This window comes from Meriones unguiculatus, chromosome 11 (assembly GCF_030254825.1).
Source record: "Meriones unguiculatus strain TT.TT164.6M chromosome 11, Bangor_MerUng_6.1, whole genome shotgun sequence".
In the NCBI taxonomy this organism is placed as follows: domain Eukaryota; kingdom Metazoa; phylum Chordata; class Mammalia; order Rodentia; family Muridae; genus Meriones; species Meriones unguiculatus.
Window position 1 is genome coordinate 75,272,939 of NC_083359.1, and position 21,145 is coordinate 75,294,083.

Genomic DNA, 21,145 nt, shown 5'->3' on the forward strand with positions numbered 1-21,145 from the left:
ACCAGGCTGGGTTGTCGGCTACACCCCACAGGAGTTTCATTCCGCACGCACTCTGTCATTCTTACTGATGTTCATGTTGCAGAGAGTCACCACTCTGGAGCCTTCCTGCAGGTGAGTGGCCTTGAGCATGAGCAGCAGCGACAGGTAGTAGTCTTTCATTTGGTTGTCTGTCTCGTCTATGCTCAGGATCTTCTCAGTAAGGACCCAGAAATCCAGCAACTCTTCACCTACAGGACAGGCAAGGTAGACACAGAGATGCACTCTAGGCCTGCTCCTTTGGTGCATGAATCTTGATGCAGCTGCTCCTGCCTTTCCAAGGCTTGCTCTGCTGCATCAAGTACCATCACCAGCAAACCTCCAGAAAGGCTCTAGTGTGTGAGGGTGGGAAGCACAGGGAAAAGGAACTCAACGGGAAAGGGTCCTTTATGTCCTTCTTGGTGTTCGCTTAAAAAAACAAAACAAAACAAAAAAAACCCAGTCACTTTAGGGAAAACTATGACAATACAAATCATGGGATAGTGTGTTGTCAGATAAAGGAGGGGGAAAATTCTTTTCCTTGAGGAAAGGAATAGTTCCTAGATCATGAACTCTGGCCAGCCTGCAAATGGGCTACAGCTCAAGGGTTCCAAAGACCACGTTCCCTATTTTATAACTTTGCCAACCGCAGACAGTAAACTGAAAGGTGTAATCTGTCTAATTCTCTTTTACTGCTCCCCCATAGGCCTTGGGTTTCATCCTTAAAACTAGGGCCTTTCATTGAATGAAACTTAACGTGCTGGGCTGTAGTGTCATCCTGGGCCAGCTGTTAGCCTCCCAGCACTCTGACGCTACTGGACCCAATAGAAAAGGAAGCCGTGTTTCCCGCTCTCACCACAGGTTCCATGTCTGTTTCCTAACATGGCAGAAAATGTAAGAAGCAGGAATTTAATGACCTGCGCATCTTTATAGACCATCTGACCAGCACAGTGGTTGTCAAACAGAGCTGCTTAGTAAATACTGCTACATGGGTGAATAAAAGGGACTTGGATTGCTTTTGTTATAACTTACCTTACGGATCCCACTTTCCCAAGCCTTTCACCCCAACTGTACTATTAAATATACCATAGATTTGCCATAGACACACATAATGACTCTCTGGGGTTTGGACACCCTGGAAACTCTTAAGAGCTTTCGGACCTCAGGAACAATTTCAGAAACCCACCTGCACTGTCCTTGAGGTAGGAGGAGAAACGCCATATCCCTCTGACTCCAGAGATGCATTTCTCCAGAAGCCACTGGTCTGCTGTTTTCCACCTCATCATCTTAGCTGCCAGGAAAAGTAAGGGGGGAGGCAGAGAGAGACAGAATGCGAGCATGAACTCTCCCTCTTGCCTTTCTCTCAGTCTTACATGCAACCAGAGCCTCATTCATTCAATGTGAGTCATTTATATGAACCAGGGTCCTGAGTGTGGTACTTTTGAAACTAGTCACTGAAGATCTGGTAACGTGTCAGGGGCATATTCGGGGCCTCCATGTATGCACATAATCCACAACTCAAAAGTACCCTCTTCCCCTCTACAGTCCCTATCTGACAATGATAGTGTTTCCTTTTTTTTAATTCTCTCTTCTTTTTAAAAAGTTTTTAAAAATTTTATTTATTTTTTTATTAATTACATTTGATTTGCTTTGTATATCAGCTGTATCCCGCTCCCTCATGCCTTCTCAATCCCACTCTCCCTCCCTTATCTCCTCCCATGCCCTACCCCCCAAGTCCACTGGTAAGGGAGGTCCTCCTCCTTTTCCCTCTGACCCTAGCCTATCAGGTCTCATCAGGACTGGCTGCATTGTTTTCCTCTGTGGCCTGGTAAGGCTGCTCCCCACTCAGGGGGAGGTGATCAAAGAGCCAGCCACTGAGTTCATGACAGAGACAGTCTCTGTTCTCCTTACTAAGACACCCACTTGGACTCTGAGCTACCATGGGCTACATCTGTACAGAGGTTCTAGGTTATCTCCATGCATGGTCCTTCATTGGAGTACCAGTCTCAGAAAATAATCTTGTGCCCAGATTTTTTGGTTCTGTCGCTCTCCTTGTGGAGCTCCTGTCCCCTCCAGGTCTTTCTATCTCCCCCTTCTTTCATAAGATTCCCTGCACTCTGCCCAAAGTTTGGCTATGAGTCTCAGCATCTGCTTTGATACACTGCTTGGTAGAGTCTTTCAGAGGCCCTCTGTGGTAGGCTCCTGTCCTGTTCCCTGTTTTCTTCCTCTTCTAATGTCCATCCTGTTTGCTTTTCTGAGTGAGGATTGATCATCTTACCCAGGGTCCTCCTTCTTGCTTAGCTTACTTAAGGTGTTCAGATTTTAGTATGTTTATCCTATATTATATGTCTAATATCCACTTATAAGTGAGTATATACCATGTGTGTATTTCTGCTTCTGGGATACATCACTCAGGATGATCTTCTTAAGTTCCTACAATTTACCTACAAATTTCATGATTTCCTTGTTTTTAATTACTGAGTAGTATTCCATTGTGTAAATGTACCACAATTTCTGCATGGTACTGACATAGAAACAGAATGATGAATCAATGGAATTGAATAGAAGACCCAGAAATAAACCCACACACCTACAGATACTTGATTTTTGACAAAGAAGCCAAAATCAAAGAGTGGAAAAAAAAAAAGACAGCATCTTCAACAAATGGTGTTGGTCTAACTGGATGACTACATGTAGAAAAATGCAAATAGATCCATATTTATCACCCTGCACAAAACTAAAGCCCAAGTGGATCAAAGACCTCAACATAAAACCAGAGACACTAAATCTGTTAGAAGAAAAAGTTGGGAAGAGCCTTGAACTCATAGGCACAGGAGACAGCTTCCTGAACAGAACACCAACAGCACAGGCTCTAAGATTAACAATCAATAAATGGGACCTCATGAAACTGAAAAGCTTCTGTAAAGCAAAGGACACTGACATCAGAACAAAGCAACAGCCTACAGACTGGGAAAGGATCTTCACCAACCCTATATATGACAGAGGGCTAATATCCAGAATATATAAAGAACTCAAGAAGTTAAAAAGCAATAAATCAAGTAACCCAATTAAAAATGGGTTATAGAGCTAAACAGAGAATTCTCTGTAGAGGAATATTGAATGGCAGAGAAACACTTAAAGAAATGTTCAACATCCTTAGTCATCAGGAAAATGCAAATCAAAATGACCCTGAGATTTCACCTTACATCCATCAGAATGGCTAAGATCAATAACTCCAGTGACAACACATGCTGGAGAGGAGGTGGAGAAAGCAGAACCCTTCTCCATCGCTGGTGGGAAGGTAAACTTGTACAACCACTTTGGAAATCAATCATCAATCTGGTGCTTTCTCAGACAATTAGGAATAGCGCTTCCCCAAGATCCAGCTATACCACTCCTAGGCATATATCCAAAATATGCTCAAGTACACAACAAGGACATTTGATCAACCATGTTCATAGCAGCTTTATTTGTAACAGCCAGGACCTGGAAACAACCCAGATGTCCCTCAACTGAGGAATGGATACAGAAATTGTGGTACATTTGCACAATGACATTGCTCTTAATACCCATTTGGATCTCTCTCTCCTTTCTCTTTCCTCTTCCTCTCCACCCCACCCTTCTTTCCTCCCTCCCTTCCTCCGCCTGCCTCTATAAAATGTAATTGGATTAATAGGGAGCTGAGTACAATTTTGGCTCCACAGATGCCTCGAATGTAGCTTTCTTTGTCTAGTGAGTCAAAAGTTGCCAATTCAACCCCATATAAAAATTTTGTTCATTCAATCAACAAATATTGATTACATGGCTGCTAAGTGCTAGGCTCTATTCCAGATGCTTGGGATATCAAATGAAAGTTCCTGCCCCTGAGGAGTTTATATTCCCATGAAAGGGATGTGCCATTAATATGTATGATGAGTACATTATTTAGTAAGACTGTACATGCGAAGGACTGCGAAAATATGATAGAGCAAAGTAAAGCATGTTGGGAATTCTAGGCGAGGGGGATGAACAGGGTTCCGCAGGGTCATTAGACTAGCCTTCTGGAAGCTGAGATTTACATGAGCATTTGAGAAGGCAAGGGGGAGAGCTGTGTTGATATGTGGGGGAGAGCACCCCAAGCGAGAACAGCTGGTGCAGAGCAGAGCAGAGCAGGGGGAAGGTGCCTAGTGTTCTTGATGAACTAACTGCTCGGAGTCGTGACCAAGGGCAAGGAGAAGAGATGAGGTCCAAGATGAAAGGGGAAATGGTCTGTGAGCCATAGGGTACAGGGGTGCTGGATTTGCACAGAGATCAGGACTATTGGCGTGTGTGTGTGTGTGTGTGTGTGTGTGTGTGTGTGTGTGTATTACATAGGTCAGGGGAGTCAGGCATTAAACAGATGTGTGCTTGTTGTGAATTACATTTTCCCATTTTTATTCTATTAAAATACATTTAACAAAAATTACTATTTTAACTATTTAAGAGTACATTTCAGTCACATCAAAGACATTGGTAACATGCAACTAAAATTACCATTCATCTTAAATGTTTTTGTCTTGTAAAGAATCAAAACTATAACCATTAAGTAATAACTCCTCATTTCTCAGTCCTCCTAACATCCAAGGAACTAGCCTCAGTCATTCTGAAACTGTTCCGAGGATTTTACAACAGGATATCTTCAAAATTCATTCTCCAGCTCCTGGCCGTTGCCAAGGCACTTCTGTATTTGTTTGTTTGTTTGTTTGGTTGTTTTTTTTTTAATTTTAATTTTAATTTTTGACTCTTAACACATCCTAAGAATGGAACATATAGCATTTTTTCTTTTCTAATTACTTATTTCACCCAGTATGGTCTTTTCAACCTTTACCATGTTGTAACATGGATCTCAGTCCTATATCAAATAACTTAGCTGTCAAATATTTCCTCCTGCTCTGTGCTGTTCTTTGTTTCCCCTCTGTTGATAATATGTTCAAAGTTTAAATTTTAAGATTTTTAAAATTAAGTCCATTTGTTGTTGTTGTTGTTGTTAATTCTGCCACTGATGCCACAGCCAAGAAGTCACTGCCAAACCCAATGATATGTAACCCTGGGCCTGTGCTTTCTATTGGTTTTTGGGTTTTAGATATAATATTTAGGTCTTTGATTTCTGTTGCTTATTATCTCCCACGTTTTACAGTGGTACAACTTTCTTCTCATGCATGCAGACCTTCTTTTGCGCCAGCGTCTCATTTCTTTTTACTTTCTTTCTCCTTTTGAGTGTGTGTGCACATGAGTGCATGTGTGTGTGCATGCATTTGTGTGTGTGTGTGTGTGTGTGTTTGTGTGTGTTTGTGTGAGTGTGTGCATGCCCAAGTGAGCGCATTTGTGCATACACATGTGCAGAGGCCGGAGGACAACCTTTGGTGCCATTCTTCAGGTGCTACCCACCTTCCATTTTGAGACAGGCTCTTTCAGCAGACTGGAGGCAGTAGGCCAGGCTGACTGAGTAGCGTCCTGCAGAGATCCACTTCCCTCTACCTCCTAGCACTGGGAGTAAAAGCCTGTGCCACTGTGCCCAGCTCCTTTAAATGGTTTCTGTGATTAAACTCAGGCCCTCCCTCTTGTATGGCAAGCATCTTACTAACCAGGCCATTTCCCCAGTGCCCGACATTGCCTATTGGGAGACTGTTCTTTCACTCCATAGAATGATTTTTGGCACTCTTCTCAAAAGTCATTTGATTGTATACTTGGTGTTTATTTCTGGGCTTGATATTGTTTTTCAGATGTTGTATGACCTGTCATTATGCTAGAAATATGCTGTTTCGATTATTATGGACTTGTCTTAAATTTTAAAACTTAGATGTATGAGACCTCCATTTTTTTCCCTCCATTTTTTTTTCAAAAGTTATTATAGCTATTCAGGATCCATTGAGATGCTATATGAATTTTAGAACTGGCTTTTCTTTTTTGGTAAAAGATGCTACTGAGATTTTTTTATAGAGATTTCAGGAATTTGTGGTTCTAAGGAGTACTGATGTCTTAGCAATATTGTTTTCCAAACTCTGAAAATGGGAGGTGGTTCTATTTATTTATTCCTTATTTACTTCTTCAATGTTTTGTAATTTTCATTGTGCAAGTACTTCACCTATAGGGCTAAGTTAATTCCAAAATATTTAATATTTTGTTATTTTTAATATTCTTAGAAATTGGATTATTTTGTCATTTTTCAATTGTTAATGGTTAGTGTATATAATTGCAACTGATTTTTGTGTGACTCTATACCCTAGGACTTCACAGAATTTATTCATTAGGTTCCAACAGGAAATTTTGTATAAACATTAGAGATTTTCTTTAAACATAAAATATTGTATCATGTGAATAGTCATGATTTTAGGTTTGGCTTTCTATTACCTTCTATTTTTATAGAAGCAAAATCTTTCTTTTTTATTTTCTTCCCTGCTCTGGTAAAGACTTGTATTACTATGCTGAACAGGAATGAAGGAAGGTGGGGATCTTATTTCATTCTGTTACTGTGATATGCTTTCCCTGTGTGAAGCAGCCTTGCCTTCCATGCGTAAGTTCTCTTTGCTCACAGTGCACAATCCTTTTATCATGTTGCTGAATTCAGGAGGCTAATATTTTATTGTGGATTTTTTGATCAGTATTGATAAAGGTCACTGACTAAACTGTGTGGGGTTTTTTTTTTTTCAGCTTTTTCTAGCTCTGTTATCAGGATAATGCTGATGCCATTCAGAATGAATTCTGAAGATATCCTGTTGTCACATCCTCGGAACAGTTGGAGAATGACTGAAGCTAGTTCCTTGGATGTTTCAGAGTCTCTAAGATCAGAGGAGGTTAGTGCATTTGGGGTGGTGTGATCATAGATGGGCTGTTTGATTCTGTGTTTAGTTCTGTAAATTTTTGCTTCTTATATTTGGATGTTCTCCAAGAGAAAAGTAAAAGTTAGTAGTTATGATGTCTTCTTGATATTTTGGACTTTGTGTGCATTGATTATAATGTCCTAATGTGTCTCTTCCTCTCTGATATAAAGTGTGTTTTGTCTGATTTTCTTATAGCCATTCCAGCTCTCTTTTAGCTACTGTTTGTATGAAATATTTTCCGTCTATTCACCTTTATTTCTCTAAAACCTTTATAAACGTGATGTAATTTATGAACATATATCCATTGGCTGGTTTTGTATCAACCTGACACAAGCAAGAGGGATCAGAGAGAAAGGGGCCTCAGTTGAAGAAATGCATCCATAAGACCCAGATTTAATGCATTTTTCTCTATTAATCAATGGGAAAGGGCCCAGCCCATTGCGGTGGTGCCATCCCTGGGCTGGTGGTCCTGGGTTCTATAAGAAAGCAGGCTGAGCAGGGAAAGAAAAGCAAGCCAGTAAGCAGCACCCCTCCATGGCCTCTGCATCAGCTCCTGCCTCCATGTTCCTGCCCTGTTTGAGTTCCTATTTGACTTCTTTTGGTGATGAACAGCAATGTGGAAGCATAAACTGAATAAGCCCTTTTCTCCCCAGATTGCTTTTTGGTCATGGTGTTTCACTGCAGCAATAGAAACCCTAATAAGACAATATGTTAATTCATACAGTGTATGAAACAGTTAACAAACTGCTTAAATATATTATTAATTTATTATTATTATAATATATTTTCTTACATGTATTTATAATATAAATATATAATAGTATATAATATGTATTCTATGAAGAAACTGTAATCCAATAGTAGCAAATGCTAAGGCTAACCATATCATTTGATCTGAAGACACAAAGTATATGTGTAAAAGAAGCTTATCACATGAGCCCAATCAAATATCCTTCAATCACAAGTGCTACCTAAAATGCCGGGAGTAGTGGTGCATGCTTGTAATCCCAGCTCTCAGGGAGATAGAGTCCAGTGGATCTCCGTGAGTTCAAGGCCAGCCTGATCTACAAAGTGAGTCCATGACAGCCAAGGCTACACAGAGAAACACTGTCTCGAAAAAAAAAAAACAAAAAACAAAACAAACAAAAAAGCTACATAAAAATAAATTCAGTCTTTGACATTTCAATTCTACTTATGAAACTGCCTTAGTTCAACATTTATTTTCAAGAATGAAATTAGACTGCATAGTCCAGAGATTTACCTTAAAAGTAAGTGACTGACAAACGTTTAAAGTTTTTATAACATTTATTGCAAGTTAGGTTATTTCTAGAGCATTCTACACAAATTATTTTGTATAAGGTTCTTGGAATTACTTATGTTGATACTATTCTACTGCAGGATTTTCTACAAGTCTATGAATTGTTTGGTATAATGCGCATAATTCTTTCTTACACTTACATAGCTCTGACTCACTGTGTATCACAAATATGGGCTTAAAGGCTTGTATATCTTAATTTCTTACCATAGTCTACTCTTTCATATTTGCATTCCAATGGAGTTGACTGGAGATTGTCCTAAATGTTTTATGTTAATATGACTTTTCTTCATTCTGCATTGTCATGTCTGCTATAAATATGTTGTGATAATGGGGCCTCCCCACATTGAATATTTAGAGATCCTCTCAGTTGTGACTTTTTACATATTTTCAAAGGGAACCAGAATAAGAGAAGGCTTTTACACATTGCTTCCATTCCTATGGTTTAATATACACGTATTCGTGTGTTCACAATTCAATCAAAGGATAGAAGGCTTTGTCGGGCATCTTCCACCCTAAGGTTTTTCTCTCCTATAAAATTTTTCATGGAATTGAAGTGGAATGATCTGTCATAGTACTTTCCCACATTATTTAACACTCAAGAGTTTCTCAACACTGAATCATGCTATGACATTGAAGAAAACTGGAAAAGAAGAATATTTTCCACTGTTGTGAATATTTTTGTGGCATCTAAGGGAACTGTGATAAGTGAAGGCTTTTCCACAATGATTAGATACATAACTTTTCTCTTTCGTGGTATCAAAAGGAACTGCAGCTTGTTAAAGGCTCTACCACAGTGCTTACACACGTAGGGTGTTTGAATCCAGTGGAGTCCCTCTGTGGTATTGTCTTAGTCACTGTTCTATTGCTGTGAAGAGACACCATGACCAAGACAACTCTTATAAAAGAAAATAAAAGAAAGCGTTTAACACGGAGCTCTCTTACAATTCTTCAGAGGCAAACTCCATTATCATCGTGAAGGGGAGCTCTGGCGGCACACAGCTAAGAGCTTTCCATCCTGATTCACAGGTAAAGCCACACTAGGCTTTGTGTGGGCTTTTGAAACCTTAAAGCCCACTCCCCATGACACACCTCCTCCAACAAGGCTGTGCCCACTCCACATCTCCTAATCCCTCAGAAGAGTTCAACCGGAAACCAAGCACGCAAATCCCATGGAGGCCAATCTCATTCAGTCACCACAGGTACGGAAGGTTAAGCTTGGTCACCAAAGGCTTTCCCACATTGTTTACACATACAGGGGTTCCCTCTGTTGATGGAGGTGAAGTAAACTGGAATAAAGGAAGGCTTTACTGCATTGCTTGCTTTCATACGTTTTCTCTTCACCATGGCTTTTTCTTGGTGTCAGAAGGAAATGGAACTAGTGAATTCTTTCCCTACATTGCTCACATTCACAAGGTTTCTCTCCAGAGATTCTTTCCAAAGTTCTGAAGGGGAAAGGATAAGTGAAGTCTTTCTCACATTTCTTACATGTATAAAGTATTTCTTTTTCATGGCAGCTTCTCTCAGGACTGAAAAGGGAAAGCGTTCCTGCATAGGTATTTATGTGATCCCACCCTGTTGTGTGGTACATGGCTCATGCACAGAAGGTTTCTCTCTAGCATGATTTCTTTGATGGCTTTGAACACAACTGTGTATGCTGAAGGGTTTTCCACATTGTTTGTGTCTATAGTTTTTCTCCAGTCTCAGTCATCACATGCTTCATAAATTACTGGGGAGAACTAACGACGTTCCCAAATTCCTTGAATTTATAGTTACTCCTCATATTCTTGACACTCATCTGGTTTGTGTCCACTCTCAAATGTGACACGAACACTTAGGAATAAATGAACATTGAATACATCTCCACATACCTTTTTCTTAAAACAAAACAAAACAAAATATAGTTTTACTCCACAGGATTTTTTTTTAATGTTCACAAGAGGATCTAGAACACAACTGAATTTTCCTCCCCTTTAACTATCTCCATTATGTTCATATAATTTCTTCTCCAATTGATGTCTTAATTTTTCTTGACTTGTTGCAACCATCTTTGGTGTTCTGGTCTTCCGGGTGTGTTTGTTTGTTTGTTTGTTTGTTTCAATAACATCCAGGATCCTAAAGGCTTCCTATATTACATTTCAGTGAGGCTCCTTTTGAGAAAGATGCAAAAGAATCTATTCCTCCAGTGTAATGTTCATAATCACATTTCAAAGGTCACAGACTCCATTTCTGCTTCTAGGTCCAGAATTGATCTCACAACTTCTCCTGAGCTCAGTATCCCCCCCCCAAAAAAAAAACAAACAAACAATAAAAGCTAATCACCTGTGGCCTCTACCAATATTTGAGATTGTGTCATAACCATGGCAGCACTAAAGCTCCATCCATTCACTTTCAATCATGTGCATCTGAAAGAATTATCACTATTATTATTGATTAAACTTACTTTTTAACATACATGTATATACCCCATACTGATTACTCTCATCTCCACTCTTCTATTTCCTTCTCATCCCTGCCTCCCCTTCCCTACAGATCTCTTTTTCACATTTCTACCTACTTGTTTTGTTTTGTGACCCCTTGCAGTTAACCAGGGGCATCTCTGTGACCACAAATTTGGAGCTAGCCATTGAAGCCTGGTGAATTTAGCAGTGGGTCCACAACTAAAGACAGTTTTTCCTTTTTCTGTAACCTTTCAATATTCAATAGTTTAGTGGTAAGGGGTAAGGCCCCATGAGCCCTTCTTCTGTCTATAGTTGGTTGCTGACAGGGTCAGTATTCTCCAGGTCTAGAACAAGTAGCTGAGACTGCTGAGTCCATGTTGGTAATGGTTGTGCCATTACCTAAAGGTGGCATTTCACAACCTGTTCCTTTAGTTTCCAGTTTTTAACTTTCTCCCCTGGAAGTATTATCTTTTTAAAAACATTATTTTTTATCATTTTGATTATGTATATGCAAGTATCTATGTGTGTGCATATGCGTGTGAAGACAGACGCGTGTGAAGACAGATGCGTATGGAGGCCAGTCGTGTCATCTCTTAATGCAGCAAGTGTTGGGCTTCTTCCATAAATGCAGGCAGTATCTATATCATACCATAGAGCTGATAAGCATAGGATCATTATGCAGTATGGCTTCCCATATTTTGCCACATGCTTTCATATCTATGCTTACCTCCTTCCGAGGACTTAACAAAGCTGATGAGTTCCTGACAGAGGATGTAATAGAAACACAAGTCTGTTTTGCAGAAGAAAGGTAACCGGTATTTTTCCAACCAGGTCAATAATCCTTTATACTTGGTAATCTAGAGTTCAAACAAAATAACAGAAAGATAAATAGAACTGAACCTTTAAGAAATGCAGCATATCCACTCGGCCACCTTGTCACCCATGAAAGTATCCAGGTGGGTACCCTAGTAAGGGGAACAGGGACTGTCTCTGGCATGAACTCTATGGCTAGCTCTTTGACCTCCCCAGCCGCCCATGGGAGGAGCAGCCTAGCTGAGCCACAGAGGAGGATATTGCAGCCAGTCCTGGTGAGATCTGATAAGCTAGGGTCAGATGGAAGGGGAGGAGGACCTCCCCTATCAGTGGATTTAGAGAGGGGCAGGGAGGAGAAGAGGGAGCAAGGGTGGGATTGGAAGGGAATGAGGGAGAGAGGCTACAGCTGGGACACAAAGTAAATAAACTGTAATTGATATAAAAATAAATAAATAAATAATAAAATTAAAAAAAGAAAGAAATGCAGCGTAAGAAGGGGCATGAAGTCACGATGCATTTGCAATATCCGGCTGGAGGAAGAAGTGTGCTGGTTCAAAGTTGTGCCTAAGGGGAGTGGGGACTTGAGCTGAGGTTCCCAAAGATGAAAGTTGTTAAGTCAGAAATGAAAAATTAATACACACACAAAATCAAAACCAAACAACCAAAAATGAACAAACAAACAAAAACAACATGTCCTCAAAGTCCTCAAAAAATTTTCTTTATTCCCAAATGAATTTAAGGAAACAGTTAAGTTTTGTTTGACAAAAAAAAAAAAAAAAAAAGAAGAAGAAGAAGAAGCAAAACATCTTGTTCTGTGATATCAGGATCAACTCTACTAACTTGCTTCCTTTTCAAAATAACTTCTCATAAAATCCCAACCCATGTCAACTGTACATGTATGAAAACATACAAAGAACATACAAAGTTCGATGATGCATTCTTCTAATCCCGGCTCCTGGCAGGGGAATCTGGGGTTCCAGCCTAGCCTAAGCTACATGGCAGGTTCTTCTTTCAACAACACACATACACATAAGAGAAAACAAAAACAAAAACATACACATATCACCATTTAGAGAAGGGGCACCTCTAGAGATAATCCAACAGAGAAAGATTTTATCAGTGAACTGGGGGAGGGGCATGGGAGGAGAAGAGGGAGGGAAGGCGGGATTGGGAGAAGAGGAGGGAGGGGGCTACAGCTGGGATGCAAAGTGAATAAACTGTAATTAATAAAAAAATAAATAAATTAAAAAAAAACAAAACAAGAAGTGAAGTTTTGAGTTATAGTGGAGAAACAAAATGCAGTAATTGAAGTAAGTCTCCAGAACTTAGAGAGAAACAAACTCCTGCTGTGAGCAAGTCTTAGAGCAGTGGTTCGCAACCTGTGGGTCACGACATCTGTGGAGGCCAAATGACCCTTTCACGGGGGTTACCTAAGACCATCGAAAAACACAGACATTTTTCGTGACAGTAGCAAAGTTACAGTTATGAAGTAGCAACAAAGATAATTTTATGGTTGGGGGTCACCACGACATGAGGAACTGTTTTAAAGGGCCACATGCTGCATTAGAAAGCTCGAGAGCCACTAGCTTAGAGTGATCTCTCCAGTAGCACATACCTCTGGTGTAGCACAGAAAGCCACTGGCAGGTCTAAGGTCCACATAATGGAAAAGAGCAATTTATAAGGACAGTCATGAGGAAAGGGGAAAGAAGGTGAAAAAGTAAGAGAAAATCATGCTTTGAGAAGAGAGGCATCTGGCCTTGGTCTACCTGTAGCGCATATCTGATCAGAGCTATGGTCCGAGTTTCCTGACTCACACTATGTCAACTAAATCTTACATCCTTTCTTGCTTAGCTGTGTGATCTCCATCTTATCAGGAGAGTGGTCCGTGCATCTACTATCCAACAACCGCAACAGACATGAGAGAATTCCTAACTGTTCACTAGAATATAAAGACTTTAGGAGCAGTTGCTTGTCCTGGACTGAATGAAACTGTGAACTGTATTCTTGGCTTTCTGCTACTTCTTCTACTCATCTGCCTTACCCTTTCTTTGATGGCCACCCTCCTAGTCATCGTCTTCTGCCCCATCTCTAAACTCTTCAGATAACCCGCCCCTTCCTCTGCCCTGAACCTTTTGTCATTTAAGAATCTTACCAAGTCATAAGGTATTTCTGGCCATAAGCTCCACTGTGCATTCTCAACATTATAAAATGGTGTCTGACCAAAGACCTGTAAAAGAAAATGTGGGGATTTGAATAAGAATATCCTCCATAAGCCCCGTCCCAACTGATTCATCTACTAAATACTTTCACACCTAAGTCCCAGGGAACGTGGTGAAAGAGGGAGCAGAAAGAGTGCAAGAGCCAGAGGACCAGGGACTTTCCTGTGAGACTGTGTCTCCTTGTAACAGAACGAGTCATACTCATAAACTCTCACCATCATGACTGTCTAAATGTGAGTTGGCCAAGGAGAATGACAGTGAACATGCCAACTGGACCAGGAAACGTCCGTGAGGCAGCTGAGTGACAGTGGGAGTGACAGAGGCAGCTCTCTCTAGGGAAGAGCACACCAACTGATTGTTCTGTGCCAAATGATGGGCCCTGCAAATACACGTACAGGTGACATTGTCTGGGCTGAACAAATCCTATTTAAGAATATATGTTATATGCAAATACACATATGCAAAAACAGTAAGAAAAAGAGGCCATGAAGTTGAAGGAGGATGGGCAGGAGCATGTGGAAGGATTTGACCGGAGGAAAAGGAAGCAATTAAAATACAATCTTTAAAAAAGGATATCCTCCATAGCCTCAGATGTTTGAATCTAGTGAAAATTCATTTTTTTAAACATAGAAATGTTATGTTTTTGTTTTAATTCCCGGTGTGGGATATGGGGCTGCTTCAGATTGACCACAGCAGCAAACTGACTCCTGTCATACTCTAGCAGGAGTGTGATTTTGCCAGCTGCAGATAGTTTATGTTTGGAATTCTGGGGACTCAGGAGCAGGTATAAAAATGCCCTGAGAGGTATGTCAGCTGCTGTTCTTCTTACTCCTGTTTGCTCCTGCTGCTTTTGTAGTTTGCTGGATTGCTAGTTGCTGGTTCAAGATATCTTGACAACAAAGATCAAACTTGCCCTGAGGAACTCCAGGCCCGAATCATCAGGAACCAATCTAACAATATTGATGCTCCCCTTCCCCTCTAACCTTTCTCTCCTACCTAGTGTTAGGGGGTTGGAAGGGATGGGGTGGTATAGGAAAAAAAAAGTAGCCAAAAATTTGTTTACATTTGAATATTTGGTCTCCAGTTGGTGGTACTATTTGAATAGGTTTAGATGGTGTGGCCTTGTTGAGGGAAGTGTGTCATTGGATGTGAGCTTTGAGGTTTCAAAGCCATAAACCCATCCCAGCGTTCTGTCTCTGTTCTGTGTTTGTGGAAACAAGATATGAACTCTCAGCTTCTGCCTCAACTACCACGCCTGCCACCTGCTGCCTCTGCTTTACCATCATGAACTTGTATCCCTTTGAAACCATAAGCCAAAATGAACTTTTTCTTCCTTAAGTTGCTTTGGTCACGGTGTTTTATCACAGCACTAGAAAAGCAGCTAGTCCAGAAAGCTAAACAAACAAACAAACAAACAAACAACAAAAAGCAAAACAACAATAACAACAGAAACTGCTAATACACAGAAGCGTTCATGCATAGAGCAAGGGTCATCTGCAGCCACGGGGAAGGAGAGGCTCCCAGCTTTGCAGCTTCAAATGACATCTTCCGCTTTAACAGCTTACCCTGCACAAGCACATTAAGTTGACTAAATTCCAAGATTCACTTTTTACACCCTGTGTAGACATGGGAGCCACCTTGCTTGTGTGTAAAAGCTAAGACCCTTGATAAGAGAATGTATTTACCAATGCATTGCTATATTTACTTTCTCCTGTACGTAAGAGAGAGAAAATAAAGGTCTAACCCTTTTTTTAATTAGCAACGGTTTTTATACCTACCTTTATCCTTGACTGAAATGCAGCCTTCTCATACTATTGTTTCTAGAAGCTTATCGTGAACTATGTGGATTGTATCAGTGAACTGGATAATTAATGTGTCTTAAGATAGCTCCCGAGACTCGGAGCAGTGGCAGGGGCATGGGATGGCTCTAGATAGGGAAGGCGGGCTTTGCATTTGTGATTTGATTGAGAAGTTCCTGGAGACTTGAGAACTGGTTCTGGTTCCTGTTTATTTGCTCAGATTAAATTAAAGGTGGCTCAGTGGGTAAAGTTGCTGTCCACCAAGTCTCATGACCTAAATTTGATCCTTGGGTCTCACAGGGTGAAGGGAGAAAACTGACTCTTGAACTCCCTGGTGAGAGGTCCTTGCCAGGCCACAGAGGAAGAGGATGCAGGCAGTCCTAATGAAACTTGATAGGCCAGGGTCAGATGGTAGGGGAAGAGGACTCCCCCTGTCTGAGGACTATGGGAGGAGAATAGGGGGAAGAGGAAGGGAGGGTGGAACCAGGAGGGACAAGGGAGAGGGCTACAATCAGGACGTAAAGTTAATAAATTACAAAAATATTAATTTAAATTAAAAAATAAATAAAAAACAAAAGCTGGAAAAAAGAAAGAAAAAAGAAGAGAAGGAGGAGAAAGAGGAGGTAGAGGAAGAGAAGGAAGAGGAGGAGGAGGAAGAGGAAGGAGAAGGAGGAGGACGAGGAGGAGGAAGAGGAGGAGCAGCCAGGCAGTGGTGAGGATCTTTGTGAGTTAGAGGCTAACCTGGTCTACAGAGCGAGTTCTAGGATAGTCAGGACTACAAAGAGAAACGCTGTCTCAAGAAAAAAAAAAAAAAAAAAAGAAAAGAAAATTAACAAAACAAGCCAGACACTTAAGCATGCCAATGGAACATTTGGATTCAGGCTTGAGGATGCTTACCGGAAGAGAAAGGAATGTGTTGAAAAAATCAGCAAAGATTTCATCCTCCAAAAGAATTATAAGGTTTGTAGAAGCGATGATCTCTGCATATGGGGAAAAGAAAACAGCCCATGAAGGGGTTGTGTCTGATGAAGAGAGCAAAGCTTATGGACAGACATGACCATACCAAATCTCAGCATAGTGGCCTTTAGATCTGACCCTGTGTCCCTCCTCCAGTGCCCTCTTTTCAGTGTTATTCTCCTCCAGACTCCTAGCTGTGGGAAGCTCACCACCTTACACAGGAGCCTATTTTATTTATGAAAAGATAATAACCAAGAGTTTCGTTGTTGTTTTGTTTTGTTTTATTATGTGCACTGCCTCAACCTTCTGCTGGTGGGCATTCTTCCCTCCACAATGTAACAGGACTCACCTAAATCCCCTTACACACAACAGGACTTTAGCCCTTCAGAACTCCATCTCCAGCCTTCTGCTCACCTCCATCTCTCACGGTGACCTCTCTTCTAGCCACTTCCTCTCTCATTGGCTGGCTCTCCTCCTTAACCTAATCACCATAAATGCTTCCCAGGGTGGTGCAGAGGAGCATGCCTATGTGCAACTACGTGACATTAGTGTATCCTGAATCAGGGTTGCCTTTGAAGTCTCTTGCGTCACATGATTGCTTTCACCATCCTTAATCTCTTGCCTTTCAGCAAACAAGGGAAGGAATTTATGTGTGTTCCAACAGCGTTTCTCCTGGCTAGTCTGAGCCGAGCATTCCAGTTTTCATGGATACTGGCTCGGGCTTGTGAATCACTTGTTCCTCGGCTCAAGTATGATAATGTTTTGTTCAAATGAATCAGAAGATATGGATTGTGTAGGTTGGTGAGATGGCTCAGTGGGTGGTGGCACTTGTCACCAAGTCTGAACACCTGAGCCTCACTCTTGCAAATTGTCCTTTGACCAACACACATGTGCAGCACACAAAATAACAAAAGACATGCTAAATGTCATAAAGCCTAGCATGAGGCTAGATGATCCCTTTAAGGTTGTTTCAATTCATTGTCTAAGCTATTGATTGATTGACTGACTGATTTTTGAGGCAAGGCCTTGCTGTCTAGCTCAGGCTGGCTGAGGATTTACTAGGAAGCCCAGAGTGGCCTCAAATAATAATAAAAATCAGCCCGCCAGTGGTGGCTCACGCCTTTAATCCCAGCACTCGGGAAGCAGAGGCAGGTGAAACCTCATAGTTCAAGACTAGACTGGTCTACAGAGTGAATTCCAGGAGAGCCAGGGCTACACAGAGAAACCCTGACTCTAAAAACCCAATTATTATTATATTAATTTAATATAATTATTATTAAAATAAAACTCACAATGATGTTCCTGTCTCAGCTTCCGAAGTGCTCAGGTTCTGGGTGTGAATCACCATGCTAGGATTTACCTATGTTCTTCAGAACTCAAGGTTTACTGAATCCTTGTGTCAATAGCCCAACTATTTTCTGTCACACCCAAGGTTTATAATGGAAGAGCATCAAAAAACAATCTAAATAACTCAGCCTAGGCCCTTGTCCCAGTGTAGTTAAGCATCTGAGGAAGAAAATTAATGTCCCTGAAGTGCAGTTTCAATAACAGAAGGAAACTGAGAGCAGGGGATATAGCTCCGCTGGGAGGGTGCTTGCCTGGTAGTCATGAAGCCTTGGGTTCAATCCCCAGACTCGCATAAGCCAGGCATGAGGTGCGTTCCTGTAATTCCAACTCTTAGGTAGTGGAGGCAGGAGAATCAGAGGTACAAGGTCACCCTCATCTACACAGCAAGTTGGGAACAATGAGGTCTGTGCTGTGCCATCCGTGTGCCATTCCCCAGGCCCCAGATCTACCTGCACTCCTAGAGGTGCCAGCCATCAGAGACTACCAGGTGGGATCCCTTCCCCAATTCCTTGCCAGCAGTCCCAAAGGCCTACTGCCACTAGGGACCGCCAGGTCTGCCAAGACCAAGAATAGCCAGATGGGTAAAGGCCCGCGTAAGAGCACACTCAACAAAAACCAGGGCAGTGCGGCACCACCAGAACCCAACTGTCCCACTACAAGAACTCCTGAAGTGCAAGAAAATGACCTTCAATCTAATCTTATGAAGACGATAGAGGTCTTTAACAAGGAAATAAATAAATCCCTCAAAGAAATAAGGAAAATACACAGCAAGTTTGAGGTAAGTCTAGATGACACAAGCTTCTCTCTTCAATTAATAATAATGATGATGATGGTGACATAAAAAAACAAAATAGCTAGGCATGATGGAATATCTTTTTAATCCCAGCATTCAGGAGACAGAGGCAGGAGCATCTCTAAATCCGAGACCAGCCTGGGCTACAGAGTGAGTTTCAGGACAGCCAGGGATAAACAGAGAAACCCTATCTTGAAAAAACCAGCCAACCAAACAAACAAACAAAGAAACAAGCAAATAAACAAAAAGCAAACAGAGCAATGGCCTCTGGCATTTTCCCTCACGACTGATACCAAGTGATGTTTGTCTTTCAATAACAGAAGTAGAAATCCAATCAGATATGGCTGTGTGCTGCAGAGCTGGCATCGGCTCTTGTCTTCTGGGTCTCCAGGCTCTACTTCCATCTTTTATAAAACAGCGTACATTTCACTGGTGTTGGCCTGTATCTCTCACTAGGCCCTCTCTGCTTTTCATGAGACTTCCCTGACTTGTTTAATGTATGACACACCCCATTCCAAGATCTGTGTGTTCAGACTGGGTGTCTCCCTTTGGCTCTACTTTTCTTTTCCTTTTGTTTTGTTTATTTTTTCTCTCTTCTTTTTGCCTTATTATGTTTTTCTTATTTCTTCTTATTTTTTTTTCCTGCAGAGTCTCGTGTATTCCAAGCCCATCTTAAGTTTACATTGTAGCCTGAGGATGACCTTGAAGTTCTGGTCCTCCTGCCTCCACCTCTTCAGTGCTAGAATTATAGGTGTGTGCCATGATGCCTACTTAATTGCTCAATTTAATTAACTTTTAAAGCAGTGCCTGCCTTCATGTTTTGAAAACTTCATCTGTACACTGTGTTTGATCATATCCATCTATGCCTGCCTCCCTCCAGCTCCCACTAGCACCCCTCTCCATCTCCCGGCTTCAGGTCCTCCCTTTTCTTGTTGTTCTCAATAACTCTTTGAGTCTAATGAGTGCTTTCTCTATGTGCATGAGGGGGGAGACATTCACTGGGCCGTGCATGCCCTCTTTATGAAACTGGGGGGTTGAACTCGGGGCCTCATGCGTGCTCGGCAAGCTCTTTACCAACTGAACTGTAACCCCAGCTCTAAATCTAGTTATCTGATTTAAATAATCCGATGAGCATTAACTTAATCATCTAATTTAGGAAGCATTCCTTCCTCTGTTTCTCATCTGCTCTGCTTCCCGCACACAGTCCTGGCCTATGTTATGTGGCTCCTCCCCCTTTGCATATTTCAGGCATCTTCCCTCTCTCCTCCATCCATGCAGAGTCCTTCTCTCGTGTCATGCTCCACCATCACTCATTAGACTACTACCTCAGTTTATTAAACAGCCTCCCTGGTTCCAGGATCTTCCCCCCAGTGCCCTCCCCCCTCCACAGTCACCGGAGCGTGTTAGCATTATTATTTCGTTAAAAGCCTTCGAAGCCTCCTCAGTGTCCTACAAGATGAAGTCCAAACTCCATAGCATGGTCTCACGGGGTGTTTTACCTGCTGTTTGCCCCCACCACATTCCACCGTGCTTCCCCACTCTACCTAAAAGCCCAGACCCACCACTGTTGCTTCCTGAGCATACAAGAAAGATGCTTCCCCAAGGTAAAAGGTTAGAAATGGTTCCTCACAGTTGCCCCACACATCTGACTTCCACGCATGTGCCCTGACATGATTTGGCATGTACACACACACACACACACACACACACACACACTAATACAATTTTTGGTTCTCCTGTTTTTCAATAATTTATACTAATCATTTCTATTAATTAAACAGATGTTTATTGGATGAGACCATCATGGAAACCATCTGCGTGCATGAAAGTGAGATTGAGCAGCTTTCCCAGTTCATTGCCACAGGCAAGACAGACTCCTTCTCAACCCTGATGTTTCTGCATTCCTGATTTTCCATCCTCCCCAACCCTGTCCTGCCTTCAAACTTATAACTATGGTCATCCCCCACCACAGCAATACAAATTGGACAACAAATGAAATTTCTGGCTAGCCTTGAACCCCATGCGGGCCTCCTCCCTGGAGGAGATAGGCACATGGTGAGAGGACCTACAACTGACCTCCTCCCTCTTGCTTCGTCTTAGAATCAAAGCCTGCCTGTCCTTCCTTAAAGGTATGGTGACAGGAGTGGAAAGATGGAGAGAAAAGGAAAACAGAACCCAGGAATGGCGCCAAAGTCACACGAGGTGCCCCTGAGTGGCTTACTAATGTTAAGAAGGGGGGCAAGCAGTTTGCTGTATTTGAGGGCTCAGATACAGAGACTCACCAGCTTTGCTCATGTTGACATGCTCGTCCTGTCATAGATTGGTTAGCAACAGAATATGAACACATCCCAGTGTTCCATTCCCGATTCCATTCCATTCGACTCATCTCTGGTGCAGACCTCAGTGTAGCTGTCTGTCTTAGTCCATCTCTGGGATCCCCTTGAACAAACCAGACCCATACCCATGTGTGCACTGGCACCTTCTTTCCAAGCCTGAGATTGCCTACTGCCATCTGAATACAGTTGCATTGTTGAACTTGGTCTGCATCCCTCATAAGATGTATCTCCTGGACTCAGTCCACTTATGGCAGCGGTTCTCAACCTTCC

At 41.7% G+C, this 21,145-nt stretch overlaps 1 protein-coding gene across 1 annotated transcript in view; it reads right to left on the reverse strand.

The window, feature by feature from the left end:
• Positions 1–20,834, reverse strand: part of Rgsl1 (regulator of G protein signaling like 1) — a 54,890-nt gene extending 34,056 nt beyond the window's left edge. Inside the window, exons 1-6 of the mRNA XM_060365088.1 lie at positions 20,822–20,834; positions 16,340–16,422; positions 13,577–13,651; positions 11,338–11,467; positions 1,202–1,306; positions 66–227 (exon numbers count right to left, since the gene is read on the reverse strand). Of these exons, the coding sequence (XP_060221071.1) occupies positions 66–227; positions 1,202–1,306; positions 11,338–11,467; positions 13,577–13,651; positions 16,340–16,422; positions 20,822–20,834 (568 nt within the window). The remainder of the gene's footprint in view (positions 1–65; positions 228–1,201; positions 1,307–11,337; positions 11,468–13,576; positions 13,652–16,339; positions 16,423–20,821) is intronic.
• Positions 20,835–21,145: the final 311 nt, after the last annotated feature.